The 16169-nt window shown below is 40.5% G+C and overlaps 1 protein-coding gene across 2 annotated transcripts in view; it reads left to right on the forward strand.

The window, feature by feature from the left end:
- LOC124264887 overlaps positions 1-14068 on the forward strand; it is a 42686-nt gene extending 28618 nt beyond the window's left edge. For both annotated transcript variants that reach the window (XM_046699665.1, XM_046699667.1), the window contains 3 exons: positions 10705-10791; positions 12794-13089; positions 13566-14068. In XM_046699665.1, the coding sequence (XP_046555621.1) occupies positions 10705-10791; positions 12794-13048 (342 nt within the window). In that variant the 3' untranslated portion in view covers positions 13049-13089; positions 13566-14068. The remainder of the gene's footprint in view (positions 1-10704; positions 10792-12793; positions 13090-13565) is intronic.
- Positions 14069-16169: the final 2101 nt, after the last annotated feature.

A 16169-nucleotide genomic window follows, 5' to 3' on the forward strand; every position in this document is an offset into this window, starting at 1 on the left:
TTTTTTTTATAAAACAATCAACCAGAACGTAAGAATATCGATGACTCGGTACGACTCGAGTCAACTGTACATTGGCTGCGACAGGGTATAATGGCTCATTTTTATGATAAATAATTTAGCTAGAAATTTATTGCATTCCAGTTGTTGAATACCTTATTAAACAAAAGGACACATAGACAGTGATGAAAGTATCAATTTCAATAGTGATTTTTGCAATTACAACGTCACAGATTATATCACTATAAAAGTCATGTGATTTGCGTCAGTTAATTATAAATCACCCGCATTGTGTTCGCAGCAGGTTTCGTTACTCCGATGTAACCACAACCCAGTCAGATCAACTGTATAAGCTCAATCTCCTTGCATACATGTCTCCCGTCGATACTCTATATATCAGACTGCCTCCGTGGTGTAGTGGTTAGAGCGTCCGCCCGGAGAGCGGAAGGTCGCGGGTTCGATCCCCGACCGCGTCATACCAAAAGACGTTAAAATATGGTACTTGTTGGTCCCTGCCTGGCGCTCGGCATTAATGGGTACAACAAGGACTGGTCGGCTCGGAGTCAGTATAATGTGTCTGAGTGGGGTATTCGTGCTTCACTGCGGCATGGTATCTCAGTTGGCTAGCACTATAAAACCAGCTTCAGTCTGGGCTAGTACAAGCAGCCGCACATACAAATACACACGCATGCACGTCGTCAGATGAGCGAAATATTCTCAAGCACGACGTAAAACCCAATTTCACCTCACCTCACCTCTATATATCATCTGAATCGTCCTACCGCCGCTCCTTATTTTATGGAAGCAGTTGTACATTTATACATCACATCCCTACGTTTAGTAATAGTTTATCCAAAAGTGGTTGCATCAATGTGTCAGTGTGAGTGAGTATAGTTTTACGCCGCTTTTAGCAATATTCCCGCTATATCACGGCGGGGAACACCAGAAATGGGCCCGGGCTTCACACCACAGACCCTCGTGTCTTTGCGAGGATTAAAGATAAAAAATATTGTTTTTGAGATGACCCCCGACTCAAAAAGCTTCACAGTACCATACGGTGTCCTCCCATTACGCAAACAGGCAGTTCGTAGACGCCTTAAAACAAAACAACATTTACGGTTCAATGAACAGATTAGCTACTACCCGTTACCTACACATTATAATGGAATAGTCCAAATAAAAACTGAAGAAAAGAAAACTGAAGCTATATTATTCACTTTGAAAGACATTAATTTGAATTTTGAATGCTGCAAAAAAAGTTGATTTTCATAAACATTTGGGTTTAACCTTCTCGTCTAATAGGATTTGGCATTATCATATTGAAAACATTGTCAAAATGACATCCAACATGATTGGAGCATTTCAGAAATTAAAGCTCCTACTAAACAGAACACCACCAGTTTTTCTTCAGGATTTTCTCCCACCTGTAGTAGGAGTCGGGGGTCATCTCAAAGTTTTTATATCTTTTTTACAATCGCAAAGACACGAGGGCCTGTGCTTCACATATCGTATCCACGTGGGGAACAGGCGTGACGGGCAAACGGTTATAGGCTACACCACCGCCCACAATGTTTTAACCTCAGGTGACCGCTTTTGCATATTTATCGGATCCTAATACCACGTTTATTGCACTGGTATATTCCACCGAGAGCGCCACCCATTATATGACAATACCTAAATTCGTCTACGTACTTTCAATTCTTCTAAAAATAGAACCATATAATTATATCCCTGACACTGGAATGACGTCATGTCATCAAGGGCTGCACGATACATAACGTTGGAAATAAAAACAATAAATAAAATATAAGTCAACGTCAACATAAATATCGATTACCCAGTAGACGAGAGGACAGTATGATGTTTGTGCATTAGCATTATTCGGGAAAAAAACAACGCATGGTATTCGAGCAAACAGCGATTGTATTGAGTACAACTGTATTGATCTATGATGTTGTGGTGCCCATGACGTGCCACAACAAATCGGCTGTGTCAATGCCATTATCTTCTATATGCATACATTCATGTATACACAACGTATTACACTCCCGCCCCTCGTGTTGTCGCCCGGAACAATTAGCACATACTTGTCCCGTCACTCGGGGGATCTAGCCAGGTGCTCGGATATACACAACAAAGACGAGTCTCGCTTGTGACGCTGACACTGTCGGGGTATACTTTCGCAACGCCGTTGTTGATGTACTGATCCTGTGGTGAGTTAACCTGAACCTATATGAGCTTCTTCGGATCAAAGCTATCAACTTAAATCATTTTAATCTATTGATATAAATTTACTTTACTATCAGAACTCAAAGCCGTCATCTGTGTATCCTCTTCAGAACTGCTGACAATATTTAACAATTTTTACCTTTTACACTACTGACTCCTACATATGCTCCAGTGAGCAGCTAGACAGACGGATACCAGGCGCTATACAAGTAAATTACTATTATTATTATTATTATTATTAATATTATTACTTTTGATGTTTACCTGACAGGGATATATGTTCACAAGTCCGAACAGATGGGATATTTCTTTAATGTATAAAGCAGTTATTAGATATTTTTGGTATAAAATATGTTGATTTGTTCGTAATTTCGATATCTGTCTATTGCCAAACAACAAACAGAGTTGATATTTGGATACCTGTTATGATCATATTTTTCAAACTGAAAAGATGATAATGTTATTCGACAAGTATACAAATATTATACTTAACATGTACTTTCTAGATGACCCGGTTGATCTTTCTATGAAAAGTGCAGTTTCATCGAGGCAGATCTGACATAGATCTGGCTGGAAATGTTACTTCGCAGGAGTGTAATATTCATTTTTTTATGTTACATTTATATTTATTCTAACATTATAATATTGAGACACTAGATACATAATTTATCTTCATGGGGAACGGCGTGGGACTATCCCTGTGATTATACAACAATCAGGTAAATGTACTTATAGACATTTGTTTCTTCTGTTCCTTAAGTTACTTTGGTGCTGGTCTAGTTGGACTTGGCATTGGCTTGTTTGTTCTTGTGATGATGTCATATTTTGTTCCATTCCTTAGAATGTAGGTTAGTGGATGTAGAATGTAGTACAGTATGAATACAGAACATACATGTATTTAGTTGATCACTGGATTGTCTGGTCCAGACTCGATTATTTACAGGCGTTAAACAACCAACCAACCAACGATAACAAGATGGATAATCAAGAACAGTAATCACTTCAGCAACAAAGGCTTGACGTAAGAGGCGACTAACGGGATCAGGTGGTCATCGTATCCCAACTGCGTAGATCGATGTTCATGATATTAATCACTGAATTGTCTGGCCCAGACTCGATTGTCTAAAGACAGTTATCACAGAACTAGAAGATTGTTGAGTGTGGCTTTAACAAACAAACAAACAAACAAACAAACAAACAAACAATCAACGCCGAGTTACACTTAAAGGAAAACAAATAAATCGACTCCCTCACTAACAATCTACAATATACACCCATGTTTGATGGAGGCTCAAGATGAAACCAACAGGAATGGTGTAGTGTTTTATACGAATATCGGGGCGATGGGATCGCCTAGTGGTTAAAGCGTTTGCTCGTCACGCCGAAGGCACTGGTTCGATTCCCCACATGGGTACAATGTGTGAAGCCCATTTTTGGTGTCCCCCGCCCTGATATTGTTGGAATATTGCTTCAAGCGGCATTAAACTAAACTCGCTCACTCATTCATTTATACGGGTATCATAGATGCTTTTGGACCTTAATTGTGCAATGTTCCTACGACTGGTTTCAACCCAGTAACGTTTTGCTGACGTTTGTAAAATCAAATTGTTAAGTGGACACTTATTTTTGCCCTTCAGCATATAAACTGCACTGAGGCAGGTCAGAGTGTGGATCCAACCTTGTCTCGGGCCATACACGCAGATTACCATCACATCTTTATAGACAAGCAGATCATATATGACCCCCTGGTATTGCTGTTTCGGGGCTACAGGAATTGTGAAACACACACTCTGTGTGTTTGAGTTAATCTCCGAATCAAAGGCGACACTTGGTATGCTACTTGTGAACACTGACTACGCGGTGGGTAACTCACGGGCACTTTGCCACCGCAGACCGGGGCGTGATAGGTTTATCGCTGTAAGTCAATCACTGTACGGTATCGCAATATATCAGTCACTATAACGTATAATTGTTCACAGCCAGGAGGTTAAGTCTTTATTTTGTCGCGTGATATTTACTATGTAATTGTTGCAGCTTGACAGATAAACTGTGGCCATCATTCCAGGGGGTACAGAAACTGATAGCCGACCTGGGGGTCACTAGCGGCAGTCTAATATTGGAGGGGGTCCTTGATGAATGGAAGTATGAAGAGGGTTTCTGTGCCAAAATATCACATATTTACTTTGAATGGAGCGAGTGTACAGTCAGTTCGAGTGCTTGGTGAAATGTTAAATCTTTGAAGGGCATTTAGAAGTGGAATACATAAGAAAAGCAAGATTAATGGATGTCAACTTCTTTATTGTGAATAACACGACGTTTCGGAGTGTGTGCTTGCTCCGTCATCAGGTGAATGGTAGGGAGTATCAATGTAATTCCAGAGAGTGTGAATGATAGGGACTCTTTGTGATTAACATTTCCTTAACATTCAAACATTGTTAAGCATGTTTTCTTTGTAATGCTTCGGTGAAATGTCAGTTTGAGTTAAATCAGAGATGTTGACTATACCATAGATTATATATTTGTGACCGCCTCCGTGGTGTAGTGGTTAGAGCGTCCGCCCGGAGAGCGGAAGGTCGCGGGTTCGATCCCCGACCGCGTCATACCAAAAGACGTTAAAATATGGTACTTGTTGGTCCCTGCCTGGCGCTCGGCATTAATGGGTACAACAAGGACTGGTCGGCTCGGAGTCAGTATAATGTGTCTGAGTGGGGTATTCATGCTTCACTGCGGCATGGTATCTCAGTGGGCTAGCACTATAAAACCAGCTTCAGTCTGGGCTAGTACAAGCAGCCGCACATACACATACACGCGCATGCACGTCGTCATATGAGCGAAATATTCTCAGGCACGACGTTAAACCCCTTTTCACCTCACCCTTTATATATATGTTTTGTGTGTAATTCATTTGAATATTGTCAATGTACCAGAATATACGCTAAAGTACGGTTATGACGAACTCAAAGGAACCACTAGTATTAGTTCGTTATAACCGTTGTTCGTTATAAGCATTTCGACTAACATGTACATGTGTCCGGGACCCAAAAAGCCCAGTTCGTTATATCCATTAGGTCTTTATAAGCGCGGGGCGGTGGGGTAGCCTATTGGTTAAAGCGTCCGCTCGTCACGCAGAAGACCCGGGTTCGATTCCCCACATGGGTAAAATGTGTGGAGCCCATTTCTAGCGTCCCCCGCTGTGATATTGCTGGAATATTGCTAAAAGTGGCGTAAAACCAAACTCACTCACTCTTTGTATTAACGTACATGTAGTTCACTGTAACCAAGGTAACCCAGTGATCGATGTTGGGAGCGACGACCTTAGAGTACTCACAGGTACCCCCGTGACTGGGTATTACAGATGGTCTCTCTGGAATGAACCGCCGCCATATAGCTGGAATATTGCTGAGTGCGGCGTAAAACTAAACTCACTCACTCACTTTTTGGAATGAATGTGTTCTGAGACTACAGTCTGTACATACACACCAACAAGGTCATACGGCCACAGACATTCATGATGTATGGAACCATTCCATAAATTGGTTCAAACTCGTTTCCTTGGAAGGACGATCAAACACGAGATCCAGTGGTATTGGTAGCCATGAGTTCGGAATGAACTTGATTAATAACTCACTTTCAGTGACAGGTACAGTTATTTCGCATTCTGCACCTGGTGATCTGTGTGGAAATATAGGTCATGCTATCATAATAAATGTAATTAATTAATAAATAATAACATCGTGATTAATAATTCATCACTGCATCGATTCAGACCTGTAAGAAACTCTGCTTTAAAAAAACCAACAACCTTTCTGCATCGATCCCTATATTTTATTAGTTTATACTGATTGGAAGATAAAACGTAGGTATAGAATGACTAACATTTTTGCTTAGTGACGTGAAATTCACATTTGACATGATGGCGTCTTATTAACATAAACGCTTGCAGGGGTTCAAAAATCCCATCGCCCGATACCCGGGACAAGTCAGTTTTCATTTCGGGCAATCAAATAATGGTATCTTACTTGTCCGTGGGCTACTAGATAATTTTCACTTATGGTGTCAAACTGCAAATTAACTTGAATTTAATTTCATATCTGCTCAAAATGTAGCTATTAAATTTGGCAATGATATATTTCTTTAATGTTTATCACTTTTCAATAAATAGTCCAGTAAACATCAACATCAAATATTATGTTGATTTATTCTTTCATAATTACATCATCATGATTATTTCATAAAATCAGGGCAAGTGGAAAATTAGTCCGGACAGCCCTGTGGCAAGTGACTTTTTAAAAAAAATTGTGAACCCCTGGCTTGTTGACTAGTACGTCAAATCGTATCGTAAGTCAAAATCGTGTTATATATGCTCTTCTCAAAGTTGTGGACAGTGTATGTGTGATTGCGTACGTATGCGTGCGTGAGTGCGTGCGTTCGTGCGCGCGTGTGGCTGCTTGTTCTAGTCCCTACTTCTTACCAACGTTATAGTTTCATCCCACAGAGATACCCATTTAACACGGGTACCCCACTTAGTATATTCATACCAAACCGACGAACCCGTGAAGATCCGGGTTAGAATTGGTCTTCACCAACCCATGCTCGTACGAGGCGACTAACGCGATCGAGACGTCAAGCTTGCTGACTTGGTCGACACATGTCATCGTATCCCAATTGCGTAGATCGATGGTCCTGCTGTTGATCACTGGAATGTCTGGTCCAGTCTGGATTATTTACAGACCGCCGCCATATAGCTGGAATATTGCTGAGTGCGGCGTTAAACAACAAACAAAGACACCAATTCGACCAGCTCTTCTTCTATTCCAGTAATGACACCAGAAGCATCAGGGTAACTAGTACCAACAATATCCACTATAACAGAGACTGTTTTCTTTCTCAAAGCGAACATACAGCTTCTATTGGTAATAAATAGAGGATATTATGTGAGTGCCCATGTCATACTATGTTTACGACACGAGTGCCTAAATGTTGGTATTTCCCGAGCGAGAGCGAGGGATATACCGATATTTAGGTACGAGTGTCGTAAACATTGTATGATATGGGCACTCATATAATATTGTGTTTAGTACCGAAGTCGTCAAATTGAGGAAAATAACCCAAATCTACTTTCAAACATAGGCTGTCTACCCGCCGTCGCCGCATGTAGAACGCAACGTCACAGAAGAAACGTGACGTAATAATATTGTTCATGACGTCACGTCACCATGACAAAGTGATATTTTGCCCTGGGGCATCGTATGAAAATATGAACCCCGATATGTTCGCCCTCGTAGGTAATAATTGTTCTTATTACCCACGTGGTCAACGTATGGGTAGTTGCATAGCAATCTCGTACGTCACACGAGTGTCGTATCCCTTTGACCTGTGTCGTAACGACTTGACCTGAGATTATAACGATTTGATTGGATAACCGATGACCTCTCAATTAGGTCACATTCTGACGTAACTATTTTTTCATTCTTAACAAACACGTGACTTCATTCATTCTACAACTTAAATGCATTGTGGGAATGTAAACATTGCGAACGTTGCCGTGTCGCTGTTTAATTGTGAGTCGAACTGAGACATTATATCCGTTGAAAAACATAAACGCAATGTTTCCACCAGTGATGTTAGCCGAAAGAAGCAACTGCAAACCAAGAAACGGGGTGCTACGGAGTAGTTTACTGTAGGAGGCTGTACGAGGCGATGACAACTGACATGCATCGTGATGTCGGTTACCAAGGCAGTGACGTCATTACAGTGTGACGTCATGCAAATATTGTACTACAGTACAAAACTCTTCCGCAACCTCTTTATGAAACCGGTTTCGGTTTGAAACCACAAAATAACAAAAATACGCTATTGTGTCAATTTAATGCATGTAAGACGTTGGTAATAAATAAAATACCACACTCGGTCTCATTACATACGAATTATACGAAACTCGTGACCTTCCCATGTTATATGACCTCGCTTTCGCTCGGTCAGATACCATAGGAAGGGCACTCGTTTCGTATAATTCGTATGTAATGAGACCTCGTGTAGTATTCTCTATTTATTATTACTGTTGTCCTATTATCATGATTATTACTGTCTGCTCAATATATGCTTATCTGTAGTTCGCGTGTCGGCAATAATTTCTTTCCTCTACCTGAGATAACAAATACGCGGGTATTCCCATCATGCGTGCATTAATGGAGTCATTATATCAAAGAAGACATAAATTTCTAAGGTGCTCAACACAGGATCATACAATCAATAGAATGTATCTGTTTATGTGCATGACTTAAGGTAAATAGTATGTGCTTAACTCGTGTGAGTTTTGATAATTAAATATCTATACCAGATACTATTCTCCTAACAACTCCACCCAGTCAGGCGAAACGACCGTTTACCGTCAGTCATCAATAATAAAAGTGGCCTTGGGTGATGTTATTCCTGTTACCATGGTAACCAGAATCTACTTATGATATATATGGCGATACTCGTAGATATACAGTCCCACTACATCCTGACCAGGTAGAAGGTTTATCATTCTATTGTTCCGATTAATTCGAATGTTCAAGTTATCTCGACGTTCCAGGTTGTCAGTTGAGCCTCGTGTCACAAACCAGTCGTAGCTCTACGACAACTGTAACTCCATTACGCTACGATCGCGTTGTCTTACGACTTTCTGAGCCCATGGTTATAGTATGGGTGATAAAGATCGTTATTGTGTTAAGATCGCTTTGTGAAAAGAGGCCCACGACTATCGTAAGCCCATGGTAAAGTATGATCGTTATAGCGTTACGATCGCTTTGTGAAACGAGGCCAACGGCTATCGTAAGCCCATGGTAAAATATGATCGTTATAGCGTTACGGTCGCTTTGTGAAACGAGGCCAACGACTATCGTAAGCCCATGGTATAGTATGGGTGTAAATATCGTTATAGCGTTACGGTCGATCGAATCTAAGTAAGGGCCCTGCAATCTGTCCACAATCTGTTGTCTGTTGATAGTCAGTGGTGAGACGTTGTAGGTTGTACATCTTTCGGGGTTATAAGTCCACAATCTGTTTGTTTGTCTCTTCATAGTCAATGGTGAGAACGTTGTAGGTTGTACAGATCTATCGGGGCCAGATGTCCACAATCTGTTGTCTGTTTATAGTCAATGGTGAGACGTAGGTTGTATATCTATCGGGGCAAGATGTCCACAATCTGTTGTCTGTTTATAGTCAATGGTGAGATGTTGTAGGTTGTACATCTAACAGGGCCAGAAGTCTACAATCTGTTGTCTGTTTATAGTCAATGGTGAGACGTTGTAGGTTGTACATCTTTCGGGGCCAGAAGTCTACAATCTGTTGTCTGTTTATAGTCAATGGTGAGACGTTGTAGGTTGTACATCTTTCGGGGCCAGAAGTCTACAATCTGTTGTCTGTTTATAGTCAATGGTGAGACGTTGTAGGTTGTACATCTTTCGGGGCCAGATGTCCACTTGGTAACAATTTTTAACTTCCTGCCACTGTACTGTTAAATTTCAAAGACAAACCACGTCAGCCATTGTGCTGACAGATGCGACAACAGCGTTGACAACATGGAGTAGTGTTTGAAGAACTTGACATGATTCACCATTATTAACCGATCGGTCTACCCGTGTCTGCAGCTGAAGCCAAGTTTTAGTAATTTGCTGCCGAATTTTGTGTCGTTATCTTTTTATTCTGTACTAATTAAAACTACGTTGTCGCGACCCTTAATCGTCGGGTAAAAACGCGACCGTCTGATAAACGAGGGTCCATCTTGCACCTTGCATTTTAAGTGTGCCAATGACATTGCTGATATTGGGTTCGTTGGTTGTATAACGCAGCACTCAGCAATATTCCAGCTATATGGCGACCGTCTGTACATAATCGAATCTAGATCAGGCAATCCAGTGATCAACATTATGAACATCAATCTACGCAACTGGGGTACGATGACATGTGTCAACCAAGTCAGCGAGCCGGACCACTCGATCCCGTTAGTCGCCTCTTGCGACAAGCATGGGTTACTGAAGATCAATTCTAACCCGGATCTTCACGGGTATGTTGATATTGAAAAAGTTAGAGAGTAGTGCGCTCGTGACTTTAGTATGCGAGTGTTAGACGTCGGGGGTCGGGGTCGGTTGTCGGGTTTCGGGGTCGGGGTGGGGAGGTGTACCAGTTGACGACCACATTACTGTAAATCATAATACTCTTAAGCTTCCTACGTAACTCATAATTACCAGCATATATTCCTTAATATGTTAATCCCTTCTTACCTGGTCACAATACAGTTGATTGGGTCACTACCTGTGATCGGCCCTGGGAACATGGCCAGATTCACTTACAGCCACTTGGAGCTCGTCAGCGATAAGCGGATAATGTGTAACGAACGGATCAACGCTAGGAAGGATCTGGTTCTGCCAGTGATGGTCACTAGTCATGGCTCGATTCTGCTCTCTCGGTCAGTTGAATTTGGTTTCATTTCAGAGCGAGACAGTCAGAAGTCGTAAAGGAAGTCGCGGAGAAATGGAGACAAAGTCGAAATGGGAGTCGCTGGTGGATGTAGCGGGAAGTGTGAGTACTATCGGGAGATTCGTTTCTGTTGTCACTATCAACGGCTTGCCACTTTGCCCATCTCCTTCTTTAGAAAATCAGAATTCGTCTGAAAGTTGTTGGCTCTACCAATATGTACAGAAATCCACAAAAGAATGACTCAACACACAGTGTCCTCCCTACATATTTCAACACACAATGTCCCATCTACATATTTCAACACACAATGTCCTCCCTACATATTTCAACACACAATGTCCTATCTACATATTTCAACACACAATGTCCCATCTACATATTTCAACACACAATGTCCTCCTACATATTTCAACACACAATGTCCCATCTACATATTTCAACACACAATGTCCCATCTACATATTTCAACACACAATGTCCTCCCTACATATTTCAACTGAAGATGAAGTTGAAAACCGTAAGAGTGAAATTCATGTTGTGTCATCATTTTGTGGACTTCTTCATCTGCCACTGTACACTGCTTAACTTCTCTCATTTATATCAACAATTCACGTCAATTAACATCACGAAATACAACAATGCCAACAATATTAACATCACGCCAAAATTACTCTAAAAGGACCATAATCATTGGTAAAATAGCTTAAAAAATACGATATCAATTTCTATTTGTTTTCTTTTTTCTCATTTTCATTCCTTTGTTTTCGTCGTTTAACACTTTTTAAAAATATGAAACATATTATGGACCATTCCACACCATTGTATGGTGTCTTGGTTTTGCTGCCATTCTAAAATGGCACTCAAAGACGATACACAGCTCCTGTCGTGCTGTGGTTTAAAAATAATGTGTACACAGGTACAATGATTTCTTGAGAATGTTAATATTTGCTCAATTAAAGAAAATGATCTCGTGTTTTTAAGTCGTTTACCAATGATTCTGGTCCGTTCATTGACGTTAATTGTTGATTTGTTTTGACCTAGGAAATATTGAAAATAATCCTTTAGTTGGACTTCGCAACTTTGTGCGTTCTGATCCTGTTAATTGTCATGGATTCAAATACTGATGTAAAGAGTCGCTTTGCTTTGTGGTCTATGAAGAAGGCGCCTTGTTGGATATTATACGAGCGCTTCCTGTTGAAAGGATTTCGCACTCGGGGCAACCTAGAAATGAAATGGAATAGGTGGCAAAAAGCCAACTTCCTTACGGCAGAAACACCCATAATTTCTTCTACTAAAATTGATGTGAAGGTTTTTGTAGGAGAAAGGAAAGTGAAGTAATTTATTTACAAACAATATGGGAAGCTTTGGACTAATAAAGGTCTGCGGTTTTATTCAGGTCTGGGACTGATGGCCTGTCAGCACATTTTGACATTGAACACATTGTAGAATTGCCCAATTTAGGACATACCTCCCACATTCATTCTCTTCCCGCAGTTGTTACTTGTCATATCTTCCTACGAACCTCTGTTCTAATACGGCCATATTTCCCGGTTCTCGTAAAATCCCCTAGCGGCAAAAGATCGCAACACGAATTATCTCCTTCTTTCTATCCAATCAGAACACGTGTTACATCGACTTAGATTCAACTTGACTAACACAAGCAAATGTGGGGCCACAAATATCCCCCATCTGCCGGGGACTTGTGTTGATGTCACATACAAGACGTTTAATGGCTAGCTTGTCCGTTGTCAACGAGGGCGATGGAGCCGCCACTGCTCCGCCATAACATGACTGAGTTCTGTCTAGAAGAAACGTTTGCGCATCGCGCAGGTGAAGAAGTTTAGTTTTCTCGAAGCATACGGAAATTACCGAGGCCTTGCGAATGATCACTTTTGAAACAACGTCGCTGATTGCACAACTAAATCTGATTGCCTCCAACCACGAGTCTTGAACGCTCACACCATGAAAGGGCCGTATTAGAACAGAGGTTACGTAGGAAGATATGACAGGAGTAACCTCTGTGGGAAGAGAATGTCCCGCATTATGCTATTTGTTAAATACATTTCAAAGTGACTCCAACCAAACCCCTCTGCATTGTTTACAGCTGAACCAAGACACGCGGAAGATGTTCCGGTATATGAAGAAAAAGTTGCGCGCTAAACGACGCGGTGGTGAGACGGAGGTCAAAGCCATTCATATAGTTCCGGACGATGATGAGAGTAAGTGGGCGAGAAGGTCCGCCAGCAGCGCGGCAAGCAGGACATCAACTGACACCGCTTGTTCCAACAGTAGTCGTGAGGATAGCAGCTTGCAAGTAGTGCACGACATGGCGGAAGATGTTATAGTCGGCTTAGAGTGACGGTGAATAGGCTGCAGCAACTGCATGGTGCTACTTTATAGGTAGGTAAAAACACGTATTGATGTAAGTAAACCCATAGACATCCTTAAGTAGCCCAAACTCTGAAGATCCGTGTTAGAATTGATCTTCAGTAACCCATGCTTGTTGTAAGAGGCGACTAACGGGATCGGGTGGTCAGGCTCACTATCTTATTTGATGCATATCATCGTATCCCAATGCGTAGTTCGATGATCATGATATTGATCACTGGATTGTCTGGTCCTGACTCGATTATTTAAATACCGCCGTCATATAACTGTATTTAAGAGTGTGGCATTAAACAGCAAACAAAGTAAGAAACAAACAAACAAACAAAACGTACCTGAAAGTTTTTGGTCCATGGAACAATTGTTTGGATGCAATTCATTTTTTGTAGGCTCACGATGTCCCCACGTGGAGATTGCTAACAGCCCTTTCTGTATGACATTTGTGAGAATATACTGTCTTCTCTTGACAATACTATCGCTTTTAATTTCAGGACAAAGAGGGTAAAAGGCAATGAAATATTCTACCGCGATTTAAATGTGATCGCTATGGCAACGACATACCCTTGACGCATGCCTGTTATTTCGACCGGAACTTCATAGTTCTCCCTGGTGAAGTGGACAAAGGGAGACAACTCTCGCGATCCTTTTGGTGGTGGTTTTTGAAGACTAAACACAACAGTCGGGGTTCAAACCTGACAAACATTCACGTTGTGGTATCCCTTTTTGTCAACTTACGAATTTTGGAAGTATTATTCAGATATGTCTATGTGTCAATGAGCCCTAAAAGTCCTGACGTTGGGATGTAAACGTGACCACAGATGGCGACTGGAGCGAGTGCATGGCATTATTGTAAATACACATGTACCTCCAGTTGATGAATCATCACTTCAGATTAGCAAGATGAAACTGACGAAATGTGCTTTCGACGAAGACAACTGTTCCACCAAAAATATACAGTATTACACTGATATTGTTAAAAGGTATTATTAATGGAGTCATTTTGTGAACGGAAGTGTCTGTTGTTTTCGAATACACTTTCTTAGACAAGGCACCACGAGTAGATACGATTAAGTGCCCAATATATAAAATAATACACATAGCGTATCCATGTTCGGGGATTGGAGGGGACTATTAGAGGCCCTTATAAAGGAAAATATTCCCTGTCAGGTTTGTCTTAATTTATATCAGTAGTGTGTCAGTGTTGTTCATTATTACCCTCTGTGTATTGTGTGACGGTACGTGTCAGTCTATAGAGAATATAGGAACTAACGTTTCATATTCATGGGGTATTAGTGAATATTAATGTGATGGTTGAGTTAATTAAATTTTATCGAAAAAATAAATTCTTAAAAAGAACCAGGCCCCTCCTCCATGGATTTGAAATGTTGGTTCCAAAGTGAATATTAATGTGATGGTTGAGTAGCTTGAAATTTATCGTCAAAAATATATTCTTAAAACGTACAGGGATCATCCTCCATGGATTTGAAATGGCGGTTCAAAGATGATGTTAATTTCAAATGCTTCTTCTTTGAGTGGCATTTAGAAGTTGGTGTGATGAACAACGGGGAGAGCTCTATGGATATACAACTTCTATATATTAATATGAGCGACGTTTTGGCGTAGCCACTTACACCGTTATCAAGCAAGTGCTTTCTTGTAGCAACACCGAAACGTCGCTCATATTAGTATAAAGAAGTTGTATATCCATAGAACTCTCCCCGTTGTTATTCAAATGCATTGTTTCTGACTTGAAAGGATACTTGTTTGTTAAATTTTCACTCGAGTCCGAATGTGAGTCGGTTGGCAATTTATTTTTTTGTAGATTTAATATTTTTCTACAGACTGTTTTAATCATCTGTGTACATAATCTATGGATATGATACACATGTAGAATGGAGGATCACTAGAACTATATACTTGATGTACGATCTCTGCAATTCTATATAAATTGGGTTACGAAACACTGACCGACAATTCATTGTAGGTTGTCCAAAACAATAGACGTTATTTTCAACTTCCAGATCGATACAGCTACTAATGAATGAAAACTAATCTTACACGTGGCAGCGAAAGGAAAGTACTATTGCAAAACAATACCAAAAGATAATTCATTTGGTATTTTTGTTAAATTTAAATATATCTCACACGTATTATTCACCATACTATGTATTTCGTACTACCAGCAGTGATAAAATATCGTTATTTTTCATTTCACCTAATTCAACAGGTTCGGTCAAAACAAATCGTCTCAAAAGATGTTATTTTGTGAATTTCAATTTTATATTAGTTTTCATTTTTTCAGCCTCTAAAACAAATTAAAAGAATAATACCTAAAAGAAGTGAAAGCAACAGCGTTCTTCTTTGTGGAAAGGCACTTGGAGACAATGCAGATACGAATTGTTTTCAAAGCAATGCAGACGAAAGAAGGAATTTTTAACATAATAATGTATTGTGACCAAAGTACTTGTTTACATTCAAGTAGATCTCTTCTGTGTATCAAAACTACTGTTTTAATGTATGTATTCAGAGGTATGGAGAAAGTGAGACGGATCCATTTTATATCAAAGGGAGTTTTAAGGTGCCCGTAATGGATGAAAAGATCCTGGCACTACAAAGGGAGTTAACTATGGATAACGTCGTAGTCTTACAAGGGAATGTTTTTCCTTCAGGGGCATGTCAACATAGTATCTTTGATAAGTAGATATTGATAGTGAAAGAGCAGAAAACGCTGTAGAGAAGGCGCATTGAAGATAGCTAGGCGGATCAACGTATTTGTAACTGACACCGTGCCATGGGTGGGTACCAGGTAGATTTATACATTTCGTTATTGCATTTCACTTACTCAATGACTGGAAAAAGTCGGAAGAATTTATTTAACAAATTTTGGTTGCTTATAATCATCAAGTAAATGCACGATGAGTGAGTGAGGGAGTTTAGTTTTACGCCTCACTCAGCAATATTTCCAGCTATATGGCGGCGGTCTGTAAATAATCGAGTCTGGACCAGACAATCCAGTGATCAACAGCATGAGCATCGATCTGCGCAATTGGGAACCGATGACATGTGTGAACCAAGTCAGCGAGCCTGACCCCCCG

This window comes from Haliotis rubra, unplaced genomic scaffold (assembly GCF_003918875.1).
Source record: "Haliotis rubra isolate DU_JTF1 unplaced genomic scaffold, ASM391887v1 Scf95, whole genome shotgun sequence".
Taxonomy (NCBI): Eukaryota; Metazoa; Mollusca; class Gastropoda; order Lepetellida; family Haliotidae; genus Haliotis; species Haliotis rubra.